The sequence below is a fragment of the Melospiza melodia genome, chromosome Z, assembly GCF_035770615.1.
Source record: "Melospiza melodia melodia isolate bMelMel2 chromosome Z, bMelMel2.pri, whole genome shotgun sequence".
NCBI classification, from domain to species: Eukaryota; Metazoa; Chordata; class Aves; order Passeriformes; family Passerellidae; genus Melospiza; species Melospiza melodia.
This window is the reverse complement of record NC_086226.1, coordinates 74,186,959-74,211,916: the sequence shown is the minus strand read 5'-3', so window position 1 is coordinate 74,211,916 and position 24,958 is coordinate 74,186,959. Positions and strand designations below refer to the sequence as shown.

The following is a 24,958-nucleotide window of genomic DNA, read 5'->3' as shown; positions in this document are numbered from 1 at the left end:
TTTAAAATTTGAAAACTAATGCTACTTTTGCTACCTTTATGTTAGAGGACAAACAAAAACTAAACATTTCTTTTAGGTAACATTTTGCATTATCCACCTTAACACTACAGTTATAAAGGGAGCATAAAAGAATATAGATCTATTTATCTACAGATAAGTAGATCTTATACACAGACGTTACACATAGATATGTATAAACTTACTCATTTAGGAAGAAACAAACCTAACCCAACATTTAGAAGAAAAACACAGTCTGAAGTTAATATGACATAACATTCAATAGTACAAACTTTCAATAAATAATCCCATGAAAACAGCAGTTAAATGCCAGGCAGTTCTCAAAAATGCACATCAATTGTAAAGTGTTACTAATAATTAAACACAGAACATTTTTATGACACTACACAAACCTCTGGTGTGTATTCTGAGTGCTGGAGATGCCAGATCAAAAATACCTGAAGTAATTTCTCATGTTATCAGCACAGTCTGGGTTTCTTCTAGGCTTATTGTGGACATTCTTTAATCAAGCAAAATTTCAAGCCTTATTTTTAATGTGGTTTCCTGAGAAAAATCAGGCACAGAACATTACTCTGACTTAATTGTATTTCAACTTCTATTTCTTCCTCCTGTCTCTTAAAAAATTTACCAAGTCACTGGTCATGAGGCATAAAAATGTAAAATTAAATCTCTACAAACTTCATTAGGAGTCAAAAGTCACATAAAACACAGTATCAGAAACACAGGTGGAGGGAGCACCAAGAACAATAACAGAGCACTTCTTTTTCCACTTGATAATCTGTATAACATCAGCTTCCTGACAAAGAAAAAAAAGAAAAAGAAAACCTAAAAAATAAAAAAGGCATAATGCCAATTTTTTTACTTCCCAAAAGAAGTTTTAAATAAAACAGGTGTATGGGTTGCTTTTGTTTCAGTGTTTCAGATTTTTAATAGTGCAACCAGTGAATTTAATGGAACATATCTCTGTTCCCAGAGTAAAAACATACACTTAGATGTGTATGCACAGGAAAAATATCTCATACAAATCACAGTGAAAATCTTTTGTTCAAGGAAAAGATTACACACAATAATGGAAAAAATTTGTTTCCATGTTACCCAACAATATGAATCATCTATTTTGCAAACCAATTGTCTTCAGGTGTAAAAAGGTAACTATTTCAAGAAAATTTAGCTATCCTGCACAAAAGCTTTTGTAACCTTTTCAATACAATGAAGACAGCAACTTTAAGGAACAGAACACAGAAATAAACTAATTCAGCTGATCTTGTTCTAATTCATATGAAACGTTCTACCACAGATCTCATGATATCATGAGAGAGCTATGGAGTCCTTTGGTATCTCTCCATTTTGCAGATCATTTTCCAATGCACATGAAATGTTCACTGTGTTGAAGAGCTTGAAGCCCCTGAGTTTAAATGTCAGGACTTCATACAATACCATATCACTATCAGCTTCCTCCTTTTACTGTTTCAGAGTACCAGCCAGGAAAAAAAGGCATCCTCCTAGGAACACTCATTTAGACTAACAGTATCAGTGGATCAACAGCAGAGTGGCCTCAGCTGGAAAAGATTTTTTAGATGATCACATTCCAACTGCCCAGAGATAGTCAGGGACACCTTCCAGGATCAGGCTGCTCAAAGCCCTGTTCTGCCCTTGAACACTCCCAGAGATGGATGACCCACAGCTCCTCTGGAACAGCTGTTCCAGCGACTCACTACCCTTATAGCAAAGAATTTATTCCAAAGATCTAATCTAAACCTAATTTTATCTCTTTTAACTTATAGATCTTGCTCCTTTTACACTTTAAACCTGTAATGTATTCTGGTACGGGTTCCAAAAGTTCCAGGAAAAGCCACTGCAGTAAAAAAAATTAAATTAATTAAAATATGCCAGATTAAATTTAGCATTTTGTACCAGAAGCCATTTAAGGCCGTATCACAAACTTCCAAACCAACAAGACCATAAAATTGACCAATTAAACAGAGGTTACCATTGTATTCAACAAGTTCATTTCCAGAGAACTTTCATCATAGCTGTCCATTTGATAAAACATAGCATCTGTTCTTGCCACAAGGTACTATCAACACAGCAAACTTGGTCACAGTATAAAGAAAGTACTGAGTTCAAAAAGCAACACAGTATTTTCAGACAAAAACTGCCTTTGAACTGCCCGATAATCCCACTAACATGGTCAAGGGATACAGCAAAGGGAAAAGGCAATGAGACAGGGTCAGAGATACTTCAGAGAAGAGGTACAGAAAGAGGTTCAGAATGGGGACAGGAAGAAAGAGTCATCTCCCTGCCTCTCAACAAAGCACACAGTACTAGTGAGCAGCTAGGAAATCACAGAACTATTTCCTAGCACTTAGATTTCTGGTAGATTTCTCAGATTCCATGTAGGAGCAGGAGAACCGCTGAGAGTTGGTACTCTTAGCAGCTCTCCTGCTCCTACATGGTTTGGGGAGAAGATACATCCCTTGCCCTTCTTTCTGTCTTCCACTCTAACCACAGCCACTGGTGCAAAACACTGATTTTCCACCATAGTCAACCAATTTGAAAACTTCGCTTTCTTGTAAATTTGAAACAGTCTTGGGCCTGTGCCCAGAGCACTGGATTTCACAAAACCCGAGCAAAGAATAAGGTAGTTAATTCACAGAGGCATCAAAGAATACCAGCAGAGACTAAGGGCAAAAAGAAACACTTATTTACATCTGTTTCATGAGCAGCTAAGTTGCATCACATAATGGGCAGGGGGAGAAATTCACAGCAATAAAAAGCTGTCCATTTTCAAAAGTTACTAAAGCATGAAGATACACTTTTTAGTTCAGAAAATCACAAAACCACTATTCCTATCAGCCACAAATATCATTCTACCAGTGCCCAGTATTTATGATGATCCCCAGGCACCTGCTATTTATTATTTAGCTCTCCACCACAGAATTTCATGTTTGACCCATTTGCTCTGAGTATGGTTTACTGGCACAAATCATCATTAAAAAAAAAAAAAAAAAAAAAAAAAAAAAAAAAAAAAAAAAAAAAGTAATAGACCATTATCCAGCTCCTACACTCAGCAGGCAGCAGGAGAACATAAAGCTCAGCGAGATAAGCATTGAAAACAAGAGCAAAGACTATATGTGGTTTCATTTTAACATTTATTTTCAGAGCAACCCAATATATTTCAGGGATTATGTCCTGAGCTCCTACTGGGGAAAATAAACAACACATGTATCTCAAAAACAGCTAAATTTTTAGCAGTTGACAGCCAGCTACTAGAAACAGGATTTACATCACTAACTCATTTCCTCTTCAGCACCAAACAACGATCAGCTTGTAATGATTTTCAGTCAAAGTTCAACTGGTCTGGATTGGAACAACTATAGCAATACATTTGATAAGCCCTACTTACAAAGATTGCAAGATGTTATTCCCCTAGATTTAAGACTAAAAAGGCAACTTTCCAGAAGTAAGAGACAGAAGCAGTCACTTACTTAGTTCATTACAAGCTCTGAGTTCTCATTAAAGAAAACCTTCCTATTTCTTTGAAAACTACATCAGTTAGTGCAGGTCTTCAGAAATTAGGCAAATAAACATACATACATAAATAGATGCATACATTTCTCTTTAGAAAATGTCTATTTGTAAAAAAATTATCTAAAATTAATGAAGAAAATTACTTCCTTCCAAGTATCTGCTAGCTTATGCATCATTTTGAACTTCTCTTCTATTTTGCATTATATTTTTCACAGTGATTTTCAACACGAAGTAAATAGTACAAGAGATTTTATCCTCATCATCAGTAGTAGTAGTAGCAGCATATATTGAAAACATAGTATCTGGAGAACTACCAATTATGGGTGAAGTGGCTTTTATGGAGAAGTTTACAACACTACAGTGACATGTAATTATACTGGAAGAATTTTAAGTAAATTTGGACATTTCCTTTAGACTTTGACACTACAATAGGAATATTATTTAGGTTACCCAACAAAATTAGTAGATTCTTTAGTACAGCATGTGTATGAACCCTGTAAGAGTATGCTATCCTTAATGAGTGACCTTCTGCATATTTTTATGCTGAAAGTACGCAGAGAAAAATCAATATATTTCAGAAATGTGGACAAAGGCAGCACAAACCTTATTAAAGACTTTTAAATTGTGTTGTGTTCTCATGTGTCCATTTCCCAAGGCAAATAACCTTTCTGCCTGACCAATTAAATCATAAATAAAGGACAAACAAGTTAGCTTGGGATTTTTTTTTCAGCCTGGTATGTTCACAGCAGCTTTACAAGCCTAATCAAAACATATCCAATGCAACAAGTATCTTCTAATGCTTTAGAAGACAAAAGGTGCAAAGAAGAAAAGAAAAAAATATCCACACAGTATCATTTTCTGAACTTTTAACTTTCTGAACTTTTAACAAAGCAGACTTTGGCAGGCAGCTTTCTTTGTAAATAACTTAAATTAACAAATCAATAGGAGAACATTCTTTCAATAGCTTAACTGTTTGCATTAAAGTTGGCTGTGGTTTCCACTGGAACTAATAGGAGTAAATAAATAAAATAGTATTTAGCTTATGCAGCACTGCAGTCATTACAGAAAGGCCAGGAAAGCCAAAAACTAATGAGCCTGAGATTGTTGACATTTTCATGCATCTTGGCTCTAAAGTCTGGCAAAATACCTGGCACCCTGACAAGCTTGATGCCAGACAGCTAGCAGAGTTTTAAATCTGTTGAAGAAGGTGAAGCAGTAATGGCATTTAAAGTGTGCCATTGAGACATTAGGAAGTTAAACTCAAGTCTTACATTGCCATCTTATAATTCTCAATCTGTTTCACAAGCTCAGATGATACCACAAGAAAAGACAAAGCAGAAAGACTCTGTAACCAAAACATCTCATGAAAAAGTCCTGAATTTCCCAGGGAAGAGAGGAACCCATCAATTTAAGCAAGAAAGAGGAAAAAATTAAAAAAAAAAAAAAAGAAAACATTTTCAACAATACAGCACCATGATCTTGGGTCTGGTAGGCTTGGTAGCCCCTCGCACGCCTGCACAAAGAGCCCCTCTGCACATGACTCTCAGAAACTGTGGCTGACTCTCCCTCTTCTTCTCAGTCTGGTAGCTTGCTGCAAGGGAACACAGGCTCTTTAGCACCCCATGTATAATAAAGGTTCATAATTAAAACTTATTTAGTGAGACAGGGAAGCTGAGGTTACGACACTGCTAACAGGAGCCACTGACAGTACATTCCAGGTGCAGTGAGGGGTTAAAACAGCAACTGAAGCTGCGTAAATGCAGTCTACAAATCTCAATCTTCCTGCACTGTTGTTTCATTATTTCTTGTTTATTGATGAAAAAAGTTCATTGATCAACTTTTCATTAAGGGTAATATTGCAAAAATCTATCCAGCCAAGAATAAAATCTTCTAACACTATATTTCTAATTCCCAGCTTATGAGGTTTTTTCAGTTTTAAATTTGAATTACATGAGCAAGAGTATCTTCAAAACACCTTGACCAAGTTTCAATAAAACTGCCCTTTCTATCTCCACAAAAGGAATAGGTCATTTCACATTTGAAATATAGGTCTCTCATGCAACTTCACCACAGTATTTTAAACACAGAACCTATTGAAATATATACTTTATTTTTTAATAACAAAACCAAGTCTGAATCCTAGTTTGAAACAAGCAGATGAAAAAAGGGAGTTAAATTAAAAGCTCACTTCTGCACCAAATGAAGTCAAGGGAATTCTGTAGGTGATTTTTAATGAAAGCAGGATCAGTTCCCACACATATTTCAGAAGTTAAAAGAGCTAAATTCTTATGTCTCTCAATCCACACAACAATGCTATATCCTGTCATTTACAGCTATGAATTTAACCTTTACTCCTTTCAAAAAAATTCTTAAACTCTACTAAATGAAGGTATTGTTATAATTTATTACGGTAAAACAGAGCACAAACAGTATTCCCTTCCTAAATGATATTTAGCATTAACATGATAGTAGATAATGCCTATAAGACAAAACTCCTTTAAAGAATAGATACTCCTATTAAAAGAAAGATTCTGCAACCTATCTTTAACTGAACGCAAGCAAAAACACAGTTACTAGAGTATATGACAAACAAACTGTGCGGGGAAAATGGTTAAATATGAAATAGAATAGTCAATAAAAGTATTCTAGTATAATATTCATTTCTGCCGTAGATGGTAGAAGAATGGAGCTGTGTTTAGACACTCAGAAAACTTCAGTATAACTCAACAATATAAAACAATATCAAAAAGGCTGTGTGCAATGTTCTGTTCAGACTTCCCGATGCCACTTAGCTGTCAGAGCACTTTAAATGCCACACTGCACTCTAGTGTCCTTTTTATGAAGAACAGCAGTTCTGCCAAATACACTGCTTCTGATCTAGCATCTATCTTATTAAAAAGTAGTCAGTTTCCTGATATAATGTAACAAAATAATGTATTTTAAAACAGCATACCTGTAATTTAAAAGTAAAAAGTTATTTCTTTAACATATGTTGATTTTTACAGAATACAGAGTATCTCTTTTATTTAACCCAGCATCGAATTCATTAAGCCATTCTAAAGCATTTTCCAGATACTGGAAGATGCTGCTTTTATAAGGTAAACAATCAATTCAGCACAAATGTTTTTTAATGCTTAATACAGCAGTCACCACATCAAATCTCAGAACCACAGTGATTTTTATGACTCAACGTGCTTTGCAGGCTTCAGGCCCTAGGAAAAAATACCCCACAATAATGTTTTCTTTAAAATAGGAAAGTTAGAGGTCTGTTGCATAGATGAAACTTTCTTGTGCAACTTGGAAACATTAGTTTTATTACTAGCGTAGTATATATTTAGCAAGCATGCTTATAAAAGTTAACAAAAAACAAGGTTAACAAAAAACTGCACTTGAGTATCCTATTAAGAAGTTGACAGGAATGAGAAGGATCACAACAGCTAATAGCTAACTTTGTGCTCATAAAAGTATCATGGTCTGAGAGGCCACTGGTATTAACTTAAACAGTTAAATAGTAATAGTAATAGTAAAAGTAATAGTAAAAGTAATTAGTAAAAAGCTATAAACAGACTCATAAAATAATTCAGAATTGGACAGCTTTGGACTCAAAGCAGACATAATTTCAAAGGCCTTGAGCTAACTGATGTTAGCCTACCAGAGTCTCACCAGGCAACCAGCTTTAGCATTTAACCACTCTCAGGAAGTTAAATTCGCTTTTTTGTGAAGCTGAAACACAACTACACTCTGATTGAAACTGGCAGGACAGGGCCTCTTCTCCCACCAGGGGATGCTGCTGGCCCACGCGTGCCCTGCCGCCCGCCTCTGCTGCATGTGGCTCCCTTGCAGGCCAGCACGCAGGCCGACAGTGACACCGCGGCTCGTTTAGCCCTGGGAAGCGAGCCTCGAATGTGCTGAATTTCCTGAGGTTCCTCATGCCCAGACAGCCGTCAGTGTCTCTCCGAAGGGCAGCTCTAACCTCCTGCAGGAGCACTGTTCCCTCCACCGGGCTGTGGCCTGCACAGCGCCTTCCACCCCGCCCGCCCGGGCAGGGCAGCACGGTCAGTGGCGCTGCCCGCAGCATGAGCCCCCTCCTGCTTTGAACTGTGCATTGCTTGAGCTCAACAGGCCGGGAGGCTCTCTTTATTTAGTTTATTTTGTAAACCTATTACCTAGTCTGTATATTCCCAGCTTGATTTATGTAGGAAGGTCCCAAACACTCCCTAAATATTCTTAAATTCAGACCAAGGTAACCACTCCCTACTCCAGAACCAGAACCTGTTATCACGGTTACAGACAGTTAAATCCATTAACCAGTTTGTCAAAGAACGATGTGCTCCTCTTCCATTTGTCCCCTACCCACATTTGTTTTATTGGTACATGACTTCATTAGGCCTCTGATATTGCCCCTACTAAATTCCTCCTGACCCCTCTCCCAACAGGTACAAAATCTTCATTTGCCAACGTGAACAGAATACAAAATGGAAGCAGTGGCTCAGAACAGAGGTATATTAAATCATAACCAAATTAATAGATTTTGACAGATTATATCCACTGTACCATTATAAACGTCAAAGACATCACTGAAGCAGTTTTAAAGACTTAAGTTCCATGATATTTGGGTGCCTAGATATCTTTAAAACCACTTGAGTTTAAAGCACATATTCATCATCATCCCTGTTCACTTTTGTAAGGCATAGGTGTGAGTGGGCTTGGTGTACACGAGGGGTTATTTTTTAACCTACGTGGAGATGACATATTCTAAAAGGCAGTTAAAATCAACTTAATACACTGTATTAGCTGCCTGCTTTTCATACATTAGGATTTTTAAAAGAACTTTGATGATCAAGGAGAATTTAACATAGTCTCCAGAAGAATCAGCACAATTAGAATTCATTGATATTTCGTTGGTATTTTAATGAAGAAATTTCCTATTAGAAAGTACAATTAACAAGCCCTTCTATTAGAAACAAAATAAACTATAATGATTTTACAGCCTTATAGCTTCATTTGTTGAAAATTCTAACAAATAGAATTTCTGAAGTTTCTAACCAACAATTCTAATAAATCACGGGAGGGGGAAGAAAGGCAGCTTATTCCTAAATTGCTTAAGTGTAATACTGAATTTAAAAATACCAGGAAAAACAAGTTCCATACATTATAAAATTGAATTGACTGCTTCTGTTTCGTATACATAGCAAACCATAAGAACCTCAGAATCATAACTCTGAAACTTTTTTAGATCATCCTTTTTTATAAAATACCACTATCTTGATTTACCACTTTACAGCTGTTAAGAATACAATCCATTGTTAACAAAACTAGCCTTATCTCTAATTAACTTTTCTGCCAGTAGATTTCCTCAGACTGTTTGGCATCCACAATTAACCCATAAACTCTAGGTGCTTTTCAGATCCAGGAGTATTTTCGTTCCACTATCTGACAAAAGCATCAAAATATTGAATTCCTGAACATTTCATATTCATTCTAATTTAACCCACTTATTCTCTTCCTAGTGCACAATTTGCCTAGTTTCAATTTCATTAAACTGGACTTTTGGAATAAATAATTGGCTTTGTGAATGCTCCTCTAACTGCTTCTGAGGTGAAAGGATTCAAGAAAGAGTTAGGGAATTTAGTTGAGGACCCAGTGGGCATAGCCAACCAAGGGGATCAATTCTTGGGTCCAAATATCTACACTTGGGGGAAGATTAATTCCATCCTGAGTATATTATTTTCCCCAGAAGAGGTCCGGATGATTAGAGCTGCTGGCATAAGAATATGGAGAAAGCTAACAGTCCAGGACCCCAGGTGCCAACAGGTGAACATAAATTGCCACTAATGGATCCCAGCTGGAACCCTAACCAGGAAGAGGGGAGGAGGACCATCATAGAATATAGGTCTTTGATAATTCGGGGGATCAAAGAGTCAGTTCCCAAAGGAACTAATACCCAATTGGCATCTGAGCGGGCACAAGAGAAGAAACTCCTGCGGCCCGGCTTAATTGCTTAAAGCGGAACTTCCAACTGTACTCTAAAATAGACCCAGACACCCCAGAAGGTCCAGTGCTACTAAAGGTACAATTTGTTACCAATTCTTGGCCTGATATACAGAGAAAATTGGAAAAGATTGAAGATTGGCAAGAGAAGGATATTAATGAATTGAGAGAAACATTAAAGGTGTATTTAAGGAGGGAAGAAGAAAGAGCAAAAGCCAAGGCTAGGATCATGGTTGCTGTAGCTAGAGAAAGTGTGGGGGCAAGAAACTCTATCCCACGATCCAAAGATTATGTGATCATTTCTTAAGAAATAACCTGGGCATAGGTGTATATGGCCTGGCAAAAGCAATTACAAAAGAGTGTTTAATTTGCCAAAAAGTAAACCAGAAGGTTATGAGAAAGGTAGCACCTGGAGGGAGGGAATTAGCTCTAAGACCTTTCCAGGGCATACAGATGGGTTTCACTGAGATGCCCTCAGTGCAGGGATAGAAACATTTACTGGTTATAGTACATCATCTCACCCATTGGGTGGAAGCCTTCCCAACAAAAAGGGCAACAGCCCAGGTTGTAGCAAGAGTAATCTTGGAGAACATTAGCCCCAGATATGGAATGGTGAACACCGTAGACTCAGACCAAAATCCACATTTCATGGCCCGAACATTGCAAAACATAATCAAAGCTTTAGGAATGAAATGGAGATTACATACTCCATGGCACTCCCAGAGTTCTGGGAGGGTACAGAGGATGAACAAAACTCTCAAAAATGTATTGACTAAATTGATTGAAGAAACAAAAATGAATTGGCTAAAGTGTTTGCCCCTAGCGCTTTTGTGCATCAGAACAAGACCCCGGTCTGATATAGAGATTTCACTCTATGAAATGATATTTGGACTGCCATTTTTGTTAACACCCTATAGCACAGGAGACTACTTGGAAGGAGAAGAAGCTACCAGAAAATATTTAGGAGTCATTGGAAGAACCCTAGAAGGACTTAAAAGAAGAGGATACCTCCCCCAAACTTCCCCTCTGGACACAAAAGTACATAACATTAACCCAGGAGATTGGGCTTTGATAAAATCCTGGAATAGTGGACCATCTATGCTTAAATTTGAAGGCCCCTTTCAGGTACTCCTCATCGCTAATTTGGCTGTGCAGACCAAAGAAAAGGGTTGGACCCATATCACGGGAATAAAAGGACCAGTCTCACCTCTGGGCACTGGACGGGATTCAACATCAGTTTCTCCCTCTGGCATTGGACCAGATTCCACACCTCTCTCACCCCCCTACTCAGGACAGGATTCAACCACATCATGAGTTAATTCACCTGAATATACCATTATAAAAGGACCGAAAGACCTAAAGTTGACTCTAAATGGAAGAGCCAAAAAGACTGATTAACAGAAAAGAGTTTGGTATCAGAACCATACCGTATCTTAAAGTGTTATAAGACAGTTCTGTGTTTAAAAGAGGTTTGTAAAAAGGTTAAAGACTGTTAAGTAATTCTGGTTAAGTTCTCCCAACTTAGTACCAAAGACTCCAGGTTAATCTTCTACAGAGTGCTCCCCTAGGAGAAACTAAATTAGGAAAGACAGACCAAGAGAGGTTTAACCAGAGAAGCAGGTGGAAGGGACTCTAAAGAGCTTGAAGGCTTTTTCTTAGTAAAGTCCCCAAGAGGCAAGGCCGGGTGGGCAGGCTGTGCGAGATGACCCACACCAGACTCTTGGGAAGGGTAGTACTGATGGCTCTGATGGCTGGTGGTGCTCAGGGGAGCCCAGCTGAGCCGTGCAGTGAGTGCTACCAACCCCTCTATGAGGAAGAAGAAATTCCTTGTCAAGAGTCCACATCAATTTTAACCCTAATTGTGTTAACCTCTCCCAGTTGGTCCTTTGTCAAGAGGATGAGAAAATGTATTGGATAGCCTGGAATACCACCGCTTTTAGAGAGCAACTCCTGGGACAGTGCCCTGTAGGAGAAGCCTCGTTGTGCTTTGAACATGATGCTACTGAAGCAAGCCTGGTGGATCTGGTCAGAGAAAGAGATAGTAAAAGCAATAAGAGAACAAGACCAGCTAGAGATACCCCGAGGTAAGAGTCTATTCATGGATTCAGTGGAAAAAATCAGCCAAAGATTGAATCTAACTAATTGTTGGGTTTGCGGAAGTACCAGATGACCGAAATTTAGCCATGGGAAGGGATTAGTCTAAGGGTGTTAGAAATCTTAAACTGGACACAGAATAACCCAGAACTTAGTGTTACAGAGGTGAAGGGAAAAGAACAACGGGATCTGAAAGCAAGAATAATAAGAGAAAAAGCTATTTTAAGAAAAGGGAAGGGATACTGTACGCCAGTCAGAAGAATGGTTTGTGAAAGGTATTTAGCAGTTAAAAACTCTGCTGCCTAGTGGATCCCAGAAGATCCAAATAAATTTTGGTCTGTTGAGAAAAAAGAAGGGAACAAGTGCATCCACCATGAAGCACATGAACATTATGAGTGTGCTAAAAAAGGAATAAATCCCTTTTGGGGAATGCAAGAAATTTCTAAATATTGGGAATGCCCAACAGAAACTAAGAATGCATTTTGGGGGGCCCCTAAACACCTGTTTTGGATTTGTGGTACTACAGCATACACTAAATTGCCAGGAGACTGGTCTGGCAGTTGCACCATTAGAATGATAAAATCAGCTTTCTTTTTATTACTCAAAGAATCTGGATGAAGTTTAGGAGTTCCTACATATGATGATTTAAGAAAAACCAAACGGAGGAGGCGAAGTGCAATAGAAATTGGAAGAATCCAAAGTTGTAAGAGCCAGGTTCGGATCCCATGAAAAATTATCAAGACTGATGGCCCAGCCACTTGGGCTCAAGATGAGTCCTGGGGTTATCAGACCCCGATATCCATGTTAAACAGAATCATCAGGCTTCAGGCAGTAGATGAAGAGTGCAATCATTAGAAACATCTCAAACAAAATAAGAAAACTAGCATGTGTAAGTAACCAAGAACAGACTCCTACACTTGATTCCAGTTGGTGGGATAACCTATGGACTTTCAAAATAGATTGGTGGAAAAAAGTAGCTTTCCTTACTATGTTTATACTTGCTGGCTTGCTCATTTTACCATGCTTTTTTTCCTGCTTAATTAAAATGGTAACATTTGTCATGCAGACCAACCTAGAGATCTCTAGAAAATTAACCTGAAGAAACCAAAAAAAGTAATAAAGTTAAGTAACCATGATTACCAGAGTGCTTAAGAAATTGATAATCAATACAAAAAAAATTAAAGAAGTTCTATGCTCATGAGTCAGAAATTGCAAGTTGATGCGAGCTTAAGTATAAGCCCGATCAAAGAAAAAGAGGGGGACTGTTATGAGGAGAAAAGTTGCCCATTTTTTTTAAAGGTTGCAGAGCTCACAGGTTGAGCCAGTTGCTGCCAGGGTGGAGTTCAAACTGTTTGTCGTGGTAACCATCTGTTGTTAACAGTTTTTTGTTAACTACCTGTTGTTGATGGTTGGGAATTCCCCTTTTTGTCGAGTGGCACCCTGCTGCTTCCTGGAGGGTGGCACCGGATGGTGAAGAGGAGGGGACATCGGAGTTGGCACGCAAATGACATCGGGGCTGCCATGCAAATGAAGAAGCCCCCTCACCAAATCTAGCAAAAACCCTTAAAAAAAACGAGCCAACGCGGAACTGAGGGGTCGAAGTGATGTCTAGACGTGAGGAAAAGAATCCAGTGTCTGCTAAGACCCTTTTCACCCCTCACCCTAACCTAAAGATGTTGGCTGAGGACCTCAAATGTCAAACCAAAAAACTGGGACTCTCCTGGTGCTCTCGTGAGCACGGAAGCCCCAGCTCTGCCTGCCTGCAGACGAGTGGACAAAGCTGCATTATTCCTCCTCCTCCATGCCGTTCGTGGGAGCAGCGGTGGCGTGAGCATGACCTGTCAGTTCTTCCCACCCAAGCTGATTTTTAATAAAGGCATTAAAAAGGAGAAAGATCTCCTGCCCTATTTATTTCAACAGGTATGCTTCTAGAAACAGCACAGACAAGTACTAGGCTGACAGATCCAGGAATCTGAACTGGGATTATTTATTCCAAGCAAAAAGCATCAGAGTTTTCGATGAAAAACATTTCAGCAGAGCTTGTGAAACAAAAGTACAATTCTGTTAACCCTATAAAAGTGCCAAGTGAAAACTGAACCAGTGTTCAAAACACAATTTGGCTTTTAAAAAATGAGAAAGGGACACACATTGCACAGGATAAGTGTGAATGGGAGATCAGGGGGTGGAATGACATACAGTCATTAAAAGGGAGAGAGAAGACTCCAACAATTATCACAGCTGAAAGGGAAAACAAACAAACAAAAAATTTCATCAATGAAAGAAATCAGAAAAAAATCAAGTGGAAGAAGTCAGATGACCCTGATAAATCATTCTCAGATTACTTAGAAGAAAAAAAAAATTCTAAGAAATTGTAGGCATACTGTTTCAACAAAGGAAGAAGGTTTGAGTGACGCACCTGAAATGACAGGAAAGGTTTTTTGAAAACAAAATTCAAACTGAGGGAAAATGTAAAAAAAAAAAAAAAAAGAAAGAAAAAACAGACAACAGGTAACTGAAAGGAATCTGACAGAATTAAGACCAATCAGTCACAGGATGCTCAGACATGCTCTGTAGTACATTACATAATAAATAACTCGGGGATATGTCAGGGCTGCCTCTCCTCAAAAGAGATAGTGCTGCAGCTGAAATTTACGTATGCCAATATCAGATGTAAACCCCAGATATCACATGAAAAATCACTGGATTTGCTGCACTTAAACCAACTCTTATTTGGGTATATGGATAACAGTCTTCAGCTACTTTGTAACCCCCAAAGAATGGAAAGTAAAATTCATCCTTTTATAGGTTTTTGCTTTGTGCTAGGTTTACAAAAATCAAAAGCAAATCAAGAAAAATAACCATTAGTATTTTTTAGTATTCCTTACAATTAAACTGGGAAGGCTTGATCAATGTTGAAGCATTTTTGACCTCTTTTACAATGCACTACCATCCCCAAGGAAAAGGTGTGATTGGTGTAATTACAGAGTAGAAGCCAATCAAACACACTACATTTTTTTAACTAACAAAAGATGCAGTTCTTGTCTTCAGGTGTGCTCCTATTAACCAATAGCTATCCATGGACCATATGTGGCCAGCCTGATATATCCTCTTTCCTTTTTTAATACCAACAGATCAAAAAAGTATGCTAACCAAGTCAGCTGAGGCACAAAACCAGCACCCTAAAAAGGTCACTACTTATCAATCTGATCACAATATAGTATGAAATTAATAAATGCCTTTGAAGTTCAGTACAGCAGAAATAAGTAACAGTGAAGTCACAAAATCTTTAGTTCACCAACAGCTCTGGGACCACTCAATATTGGTAATACACACCAAAGAAACATCAGCATGAAAAACTACTGCATATACAGTAAGTGCTAAACACAGAAGAAAAAAAAAAGAAAAAAACCAATGTTTAGCTTGATATTATAATTCTAGCCAAGAGAAGATACAGAATTTAGTGACCAAACTATAATCATTTAAAGCAACATCCCCAGAAGCATGTTAAGATTATAAAAGGCACTGAACTTCCAATCTAATGCTTGATAATTTTTCCACTTTAGCTATTCTTCTTGAAATGTGGTATAGATTACATATATCATAGTTAATCAATTTCAAACAAGTTACATCTTAATTTGTAGTTGGTAAATTCCACATCTTTTTTACTACCAAGTATGCAAGTTCAAGACCCCCTCTTAACATTCCTCAAATGTCCTTGAGCATCTTCTATTGAAAATAAATAAAAACTTAAAAGACATTTGTGTCTATCAAGCAAAAAGGGTAATTCTTGAATGGAAGAAACTTCCAGGTTGTATACTTTTGCTGTTCACACCCCCAGTCCTATTCAAATTCCTTAGCCTCTTCAGAAGAGCTGACATATTACAACATAAATATCTCTGCTTCTCCTGTGGCAAGAAAAGCAACATAACCACTTAATGCTGAAATAAATTTTCAGTTTGTAAAGTAACTTTCTGCTGTTGCAAAAATAGGCACTTACTGATAAAATAATCTGCAATCTGCTGTAAAACCATTCAGAAATTATCTTCTCTTAATGTCTTCAAGCATAAAACTCAAAACAATAATTTTTTCTGTGGTCTTGTGGCTGGATTCTCTGCTGGCAAGCGAAGTATTACCAGCTCCAAGACTCGGGGCAAGAGGCCACCAGCACCTTCTTGCTTAAGAACTTAACTCACTTTCTAGCTTTCTAAGTGCAGTGCTCCTGATCTCTCAATGCAAACACACGTTCCCCCAAGCAGGCTAAGAAAACATAAATCAAGTAACAAAAAATACGATCATGGCAACAGAGTCCTTCTTGCTATTCACTTTGTCTACGGGGCTGACAAAAACCTGGAGAAGGGTCAGACACATCACTGGCACCCAGGTCTCTGTTACCTTCTTAGCTGCCTACATACCTACACTTAGGGAAACAAAAGTATATCTGCACATCTACCCTGATGAATTCCCTATTTATATAAAACTCACTGAATGCTGGGAATAAACACCTATAATACATTCATAGTAAGGAGATAACAAATCTTTGACTAATACTTCTAGCTATTTTTTAAAGAAATACTACCTATAGGTGAAAAGGCCTCAAATATTTTATCAGGCTTCTCTGCATTAAAGTTAGCTTACAAAAGCTCATTCCAGTTATTATGTCCCCAGGTTCAGACAACACTTTGGAAAACCTATGCAAGCAATTAATGGGTCAACACAAGGATACAATAGAATTGAAAAGGCACAGTATTTTTTGAAAAGTAATAAATGTTACAAAAATGTTACAAGACAGAAAATTCAGTTCCTTAGACCAAAAACCTATTAAGAGATAAATAATTTCTGATTCCTTCAGCTATACTGGAACACACAGAACAATTTATTCACTCTTCTATTAGAAGCAACAGCTGAAAACAACCCCTTTAAAAAACCCAGTTCCTCTCTCCAGTTCTTCCTTTCTAGGCAACTGCCTCCTGCCAGACCTCAACTGGAGTTGCACCGCTTACAAAGTCCTTCTACAAAAAATCTGAATGCCAAATAAGACTTATTTCATCAACAGAATAATTTTTCACACATACTCTGGTAGACATATCCACAAAATACTACTACTTACCAAAATATCTCTCTCAGCAAACGCTGATGCTACAGACTCTCTAGAGACAGCCACGTAGACTACACTACATAGCATCTCCATAACGTAACTTTGGACTGTGATTAAGAACTGGAAAGCCAAATTCATGCTTACAAAAGATTACTATCTCTGGCAGTTTCTGCCTCATTTCAGAACAAAGTTCTATTGCCAACTACTTGTGCTCTTCTGACAAATCTCATATTCACCACTGTCTCTTTACTGTCAGTGGTGGGTTGACCCTGGATAGGTGCCACATGCCCACCAAAGCCTCTAGCACTTCCCACCTCAGTTTAACAGGGGGAGAAAATATAATGAAAGTCTCATGGGATGAGACAAGGACAGGGAGAAATTACTCACCAGCTACCAGAGGAGGTGAAGACTCAACTTAGGGAAATGGGTTTGCTATTAATCAGAGTAGGACAACAAGAACAAAACACAAATCCTAAAAACATCTTCCCCTGCCCCTCCTTTCTTCCCAGGCTCAATTTCATTCCCAGCTTCCCTACCCTCCACAGTGTTGTGACTTCATCACACACTCTCTGCTACTCATTTCTCTGCAAGGAGAGGATTCTTCACAGTCTTCCCCTGATCCAGAGTCCCTTCCCACAGGAGACAGCCCTCCACAAATGTCTCCAACATGACTCCTTCCCCTGGCTCCAGTTTTTCATGAACTGGCACCAGTGTGGGTCCCTTCTACAGGATCCCGAGTCCTGCCAACAAACCTGCTTCCATGCAGGTTCTTTGCCCTACAGGTCCCGCCAGGAGTCTAATCCAGCCATGCTTCCCACAGGACCACAGCCTCCTTTGGGCATCCACCTGCTTGGGTGTGGGGCTCTCCAAGAGCTGCAGATGGAGCTCTGCCCCACCACAGATCTCCACGGGCTGTGGGTGGACAGCCTGCCTCACAAGGGTCTTCACCATGAGCTGCAGGGGAGTCACAGCTGTGCTGCTGCCATCGCTCAGCCTTGCCATGCAGCGGATCCTTCTTGGAGCATTCTGCATGTTAAGCGAGCTGGCTGACACTATTACAAGGACAGTTTTGATGATCTCCAGATAAGAGAGGTTGCTGAGGTCTGAAAGAAAGCTAATGTCACTCCTCTCTGCAAGAAGGTCCAGGAAAGTACAGGTCAGTCAACCTTACATCAACCCCTGGCAAGACAGTAGAGAAAATCCTCATGGAAACCATTTCTAGACAAACAAAAAAAAAAGGATATTGAGAGTAATCAGATGGATCTAGAAAGGGAAAATCCCATTTGATCAACTAGATGGCCCTCTATAGTGCAGTGAGTACCCTGGTGGATGAGAGGAAAGCAGTAGATGTTGTTCACCTCAGCTTTGATAATTCTGACAGTGTCTCACCCTCCTAGACAAGCTGATAAAGTACCTGGATAAACTGACAGTGAAAAGAACTGGCTCAAAGCCAGGTGCTGAGGGCATGCCCAGAGGGATGAAGTCCAGCTGGAGACAAGCTGCTAGTGGACTACTGCAGACATTGATACTGGGCTAACACCATTTAAACTCTTCATCACTGACCTGCATGCTGGGAGAGAGCATGCCCTGAGAAAGCTCACAGCTGACAGGAGTGGCTAGTACAGGGCAGTGTGGCCATCCAAAGGTGTGACTGATGATAAAAAAACCCTTTCAAGAAAAAGTTCAGAAAAAAATGTAGGAAGACACCTTGGCTATCACAAAGGAAGCTGGACTTATTTCAATACAAAGGGACTGGAGGGTGGCCTTTGCTTTAGATAAACTTCTCTGTGCATCAACTGTTTGTGTAAATGGCCTCCACCCAAAAATCAATAGAGATAATTATCTTCCTGACCCCAAGAAAATCAATAGAGACAATTATCTTTCTGACCAGCCAGACCAGTATGGAAGAAGTATTCACATGGCTTAGCATAGTACAAAAGCTGAACAAACACAAAATGAACTTCAAGAAGAGCAGTGGGTTTTAGGTGGATTGAACCCATGCATTCCCTTCTGGTAACTGAGGATGGACAGTGCACATCTAGAAGAACCCTGTCTGGGGATATTGGCCTCTGGCAGGATGGACCTTTACAGACTGGAGAACTGGGCTAGAAGGAACCTCATGGAATTTCAACACAGGTAAACGCAAAGCCCTGAATTAAAAGAAGAACAGCCTCAGGCACCAATACACCCTTTGGAACCAAGAACTAGCTGGAAAACAGCTCTATAGAGAAGAAACTGCCAGAGAGGCTAATAATGAGCCAGCAAACTGTCCTTGCCCTTGACACAAAGGCCATCAATAGCAAACTGGGCAGCATTTAACACTGCTGCCTGGAGGTCAAGAGATGTGATCCTTCCTCTCTACTCAGCACTACTAAGGACACGTCTGGAGGGTTGGGTCCAGATCTGGGCCTCCCAGATCATAACAAGCTTATTGGAGTAGGTCCAGCACACAGCTAAAGATGACTATGGGACTGGAAGTTTTTGAACAAGAGGCTGAGAAATTGGAAAAGAGAAGACTAAGGAACACGTTATCACTGTGTATAAATGACTGATGGGAGGGAATGAAGATGAAGCTCTTCTCAACAGCACCCACTATCAGAGCAAGAGGCAAAACGCACAGGGAAACTAAGAAACTCCATCTGAACACAGATGGAAGCAAACACTGGGAGAAATTCCCAGAGCAGTTGTGCAGTCTCCGTCCTTGGAGATACTCAAAACCCAGCTGGACACAATCCTGGGCAACCTGGTTTAGCTGATCCTGCTTCAGCAGGGGTCTGAACCCACGGTGATCTCAAGAGGTCCCTGCCAACCTCACCCATTCTGTATGTAAGATTCTGTGGCGTAAGCAATGATGCCATGGCAGAGTGACCGGGCTACAGCCCCAGCTGGGTATGTCAGACTGTGAGCGTGGTAATTGGCAATTATGTCCTTATAGGAAATGGGTATTCATCTCCACACAGCAATAACAAAAACATGTCAAATGGAAAAAATCATCCCGAAGTAGAAGTAATAAAAGGCTATGAAGCTATTTTCTTTCAACAGCCCTTGCTAAAATACTTAATGCAAGCTTATTTAACTTTCTGCAACTGCTACTCAAACTTTAAAAATTCATGTTTGCACCTAAATACCATAACAGCGTGTTATAAAGCAAATGCATATATTGTGTTGAAGAAAGCCCAAATTGCTTCTTCAGACTCAGCTTTTATATGACGTAACAGAATTATTAACAAATATGTGACACTTATAAAAGAACATTACATTTTTCCTCAAAATATGAAGCAGCACCATGTCATCAGAAATCATCATTGAATTATCAATGCTATCAAGAGCTCTCATAGCACTCAAATTCACCAAAACTATTTTAGATATAGGCAAAGAGAGTATTTATATTAAAGGATTAATGTTACTCCTTTTCTTGAGCCCCACTCTTGAAATACACATACAGCAGCACAGCACATACAATAGCAGAACTGAGAAAATACCAGTTGTTGTTAACCCAACTCTACAACATAAACCCATCCTGCAAATATAGAGGACTGTTACCAGGGGGCATTTGTGATGGCCTACATGACACCTAACAACGTCCAGATGATAAATAATACAGTTTAAAGTCATAATTTCTCCTAAAAATATTACCCAGAAGTTCTCCTATAACAATGGGATTTTCCTATGTATAGTCAAGATTTGTGGCAAGAAGTCATTTCATGGCTCTTGTACTAATAAAAGGCTTTTTCCCTAATAGAACACCATATATCTAGAAAACAATGAAATCTGACCCACAGAAGTCCACAATTTCAAAATGTTACATTACTATCAGCATCACACACAAAGTCAAATTGTTGTCCTACATTACTTCAGTTGTGGGGCCTGCTCATTTTGTTTTTCAAGCTAATAGCAACTTGGAAATTATTTGAAACCTATTCTACTATTAAAATGTTTGGGTGTGGGGCTTTAACTTGAAAGCAAGTTGAATACTTAAATTAGCTATGAAAGCCTTAAGAAGTTATTCCTTCAAAGTTTATCACCACTAACCTTTTGGTTTTGGCAGACAGACTATGTATTAAATTCTCTCCTCAACAATAAAACAGTATGATGCACATACCTCATTTGCATCAGCTGCTTGCCATCTGAAACACCAATCATAATCAGGGTCATTTTGAACTTTTTTTTTTTAGCTGGCACTTACACACACAACACCTTCAAAATGTAAAATTGTATTACATTATTCCATTCAAATTCTCCCCCATAAGCTATTGCAAATGCTAATATTTTCCCCACCACCACCACAGGCAATAGAAAGTCTCCAACATATAACACTTAGAAACATCCTGTCCCTTCAGGACACTCAAGTGACATTCACATTATCCAAAATGAAAACTTATCTACCTTACTCCCACATTTCTATTCCACATCTTGACTGACTGAGCACTTGTTAGCAAGTTGTCAATCAGCTGTCTTGCCATTTCTAAAAAAAATCAGAACCTGAAGTCAGTTCCCTTGAGAAATCACCAGATGATGCTAAAGAGAGCCCACTCTTCCATGCTTTTGTACTGAATTCAGACCTAAATCACATTCATTGAGGAACGTTGTAACAAAAATCCAGAGTTCAGAAAATTGAGGAAGGCAACTAAATATACCTGGCCCCAGCCAACACGATACTGTTGAGGGTAATATTGCTTCCCGTGAGGCACCCTAAGTTACAGCATTACCCACTTCAACTCCAAGTCATGCCACAGAGTCATGACCAATGAAAAGCAAAATTTAGCTAGCATGGAGGGGATACCCTGCAAAAATACACTGAATGTACAAATTAGTCTTGCATTGATGCCACCACAAAAAAAAAAAAAAATCCTTTTTTCTTAAAAAGTAGCTCTGTGGTCTTTTCATCCTCCTTGGTTTCTCTGCCCCTACATTTCTGTCAGTGTCTGTGCTCATTGTTCCCATGCTCCTCACAAGGAGATGTAATTCATCCACAGCTCTTTAGGAAGATGATGTTTCAATATTCTGCATGGTAATGAGGAGCTCGACAAATATTTTGCATCACATTTACTATGAAAAAAAAGAGACACCCATCCTAGAAATCATTTTTGTATGTGACTCATCAGAGAATCTGTTCAAAATTTAAGGACCTGAAGTAGATATTGTGAAACACACTAATAAAATAAACAACAATAACAGAAGTACTGTACAGGCATTTTAAAAGAACTCAACATGAAAAAGCTCAGTAAGGGATGACAGTGGGTTAACTCTCATTCAGCCAATTCCTTGGCATGTAAGGACTAGAAATGCTGAGCAGTAAGCAACTACCACCAAAAAACAAACAAACCCCAAAAAAAACCCAAAAAAACCAAACTACTTCCACAAAGAAGACTGCTAATGTGAACAGAAACTTCAAATAAAAATATGGTTACTAGAACCTTACAAAAACACGTGGTTTATATGAAAATCTCTTGGCATAGATTTAGGGAAAGGGAACCCTACTTTTCAGACCCATTTAAGATCTCTGAAAGAGTCAATAAATACAGAGTGCTGTAGCTAACAAAATCAACTCTGGCCTTCTCAAAGAGTTCCCAAAAGGTTACTAGGTAACTAAGCAGCTATAGGATGAGGAAGGATCCTTACAAATATAAACAGAAATGCATCACCCAAGGTATAGATCTCTACCTGGCTTGCTCCTACCTGGAATAATATGTGCAAGGGAGGAAGGTGGAAGCCACAGCCAAAATAAATTAAAAGATAATTCCTCCCCACTGTGGTTTATAGGCCTGTGGTGTGTCCTTGCTAACCAGAGGTTGCTGATACATGGAATTGACATGAGTTCAAGGGGGACTGGAGAAATTCACATCAACAAACGCCCTGTATTTACTGGGGGATATTAGATATTACATCCAGCTCAAGAAGTTCTCTGAGCTAAACAGAAAAAGAGGGCAGCAAAAGGCAAGTGTCACTCACCTGCCTGGTTTTCATCTCTGAGCATCAACTATTGCTTATGACTACTTTTTCCAACAGTGAACACTTAGAAATACTATGACTTGCATGATACATATGTTTTATTACAACTTACATACAGGAAACTCTCCAGCAGCAAGCTTCTGAACTCTGACACTTGAAAAGAGACTGCAACTACACTGTCAGCAAAATTACATGCCTTTCCACTCGTTTCACCAATGACCAGGAACAGATCAATCAGTATAGGTGCTGAGAAGCCTTTTTTCCCTGGCAGCTATGCACAAGCATTTCGGTTCAGGAACTTGCTCTTTCTTTACTAAAAGTACATACATACATACATAAGCATACAATCAGATTGTGAGATATTTCTGGAAGACCATAAGTCACTGTCTGCTTCAAAAAGACACCTGAATTCACAAGCTGTATTAACCAATGCTCGAATGGATTTCAAAATTAGCGATAAAGCTGTTAGGTAAGGCTAGTTTTTCATTTTCTTTTGACAAAGCACCAAAGACAGTGCAGATGTACTGAGCCTCATGTGTCTTGCTGCATGGCATTGAGGGGACACATTGCTTACCCTTTGCTTTTCTAAGGCGAGCATACAGAGAAAAGGTGTAGCACCATCTCTGTGTTGAGCCTCTAGGTATTCCCCACCACATTTACCGACTCTTTGGACAACAGAGTTAATTCATGTCATGTTGCTGCTTCACAAGAGGTGTGTACATGCCTTTAGGACATGACGGCCTCAGGACAAGAGGCAACAAGCAGAAACTGACGCACACGAAGTTCCACCTGAACATGAGGAAGAACATCTCCACTGTATCTGGAACAGATTGTCCAGAGAGGTTGTGGAGTCTCCGTCATGGGGATACTCAAGCACCATCTGGATGCAATCCTCCGCCGTGTGCTTTGGGATGGCCCTGCTTGAGCAGGGGGTCTGCACCAGAGGACCCAGCGCTCCCTCCCAGCCCGACCCGTCCGCGACTGTGCGATGCCACGGGCGCTGGAGGGCGCACAGGGCGAGCGAGAGACCCTGCTCACACCGACCCGCTCCGTGCGGGGGTCCCTGAGGGGGACTCAGTCCCCGCCGAGCCACCGACCCGCGCCCGCCCGGGGCCTCAGCGCCACCTCAGGGCCAGCGGGGCGGGACCCACCGGCCCCGCGGCACCTCCGCGGCCCCACGCCCGCGTCACCTGCAGCGCCCGCACACGGGCCGCCTCTCGCAGCACTCCACCGGCAGCTCCCACAGCCCCTCGCAGCCCTCGCCCTCCCCGCCCGGGGCCGTGGCCGGGCCAGGATCCGCCCCGCCGCCGCCGCCGCCGCTGCCCTCCATGCCGGCGCGGCGAGACCGGGAGACCGCCGACCGCCAGGGGGCGCCATCCGGCAGGAGAGCGCGCGGCCCCCGCTCACGTGAGGCGGCGGCACCGCCCCTTCCCCGGGCCACGCCCAATAGGAGCGCGCGAAGAGCCGGCGGAACCCCGCCCACCGGGGCGGTGCCAATGCGAGTGGCTCGCGCTCCGCAGCGGGGCACGGCCGGCAGGGGGCGCTGTCGGCGCGCGGCGGTCGCGCGGAGCCGCGTGGCCTTCCCGGGCACTGCCGGGAGCGCGCGAGCCCCGTCCCGGCGGGAACGGGGAACCCAGAGCGGGACACGGGGAACCCCGGCCCGGCCCTGCCCTCACAGCACGGGCACCGGGACCGGGCGAGCCCCGTCCCGCCGGGAACCGGGAACCCAGAGCGAGACACGGGGAACCCCGGCCCGGCCCTGCCCTCACAGCACGGGCACCGGCACCGGGTGAACCCCGTCCCGCCCCTGCCCTCAGCGCACGGTACCGGCACCTCCGGCAGAGAGCGGCGAACAGCCCAGCAGGGCCGGAGCTGACAGCGCAGCTCCTGGTGCTACTAGTGACACTGGGGTGGGAGACTGAATTTTTAATACTTTTTTTTTTTTTTTTTTTAATCACAGACTTCTGGTTATTACCTAATTATTTGACCACTTAAATTGATGTTTTATTCCAAGTGCTGCAGAGTAAGACTTCGTGTGCCCCAGATCCCTTATACCCTGTCCTGGCCTCGCTCAACTCCAGTGGAGTTTCTGCGGCACAAGACACAGTGTAAGTTATACTGTGGTCATGTTGCAGTTTACATTAGAAATCTACTGAAATATAGCAGCCAGTAGATTTCCACACAAGAGATCTTCTCCTGAAATTAGCATCTGCTGATGAGTGGGCCGGTTGTATTATTTCCTGTTTTCTGTTCTGTATCCAAAATAAACTGTATTGT

General features: G+C 40.6%; 1 protein-coding gene across 1 annotated transcript in view; it reads right to left on the bottom strand.

Annotated features, from left to right (window-relative positions):
* Positions 1-24,011, bottom strand: part of DTWD2 (DTW domain containing 2) — a 70,132-nt gene extending 46,121 nt beyond the window's left edge. The window contains exon 1 of the mRNA XM_063179714.1: positions 23,872-24,011. Coding sequence (XP_063035784.1) covers positions 23,872-24,011 — 140 coding nt within the window. The remainder of the gene's footprint in view (positions 1-23,871) is intronic.
* Positions 24,012-24,958: the final 947 nt, after the last annotated feature.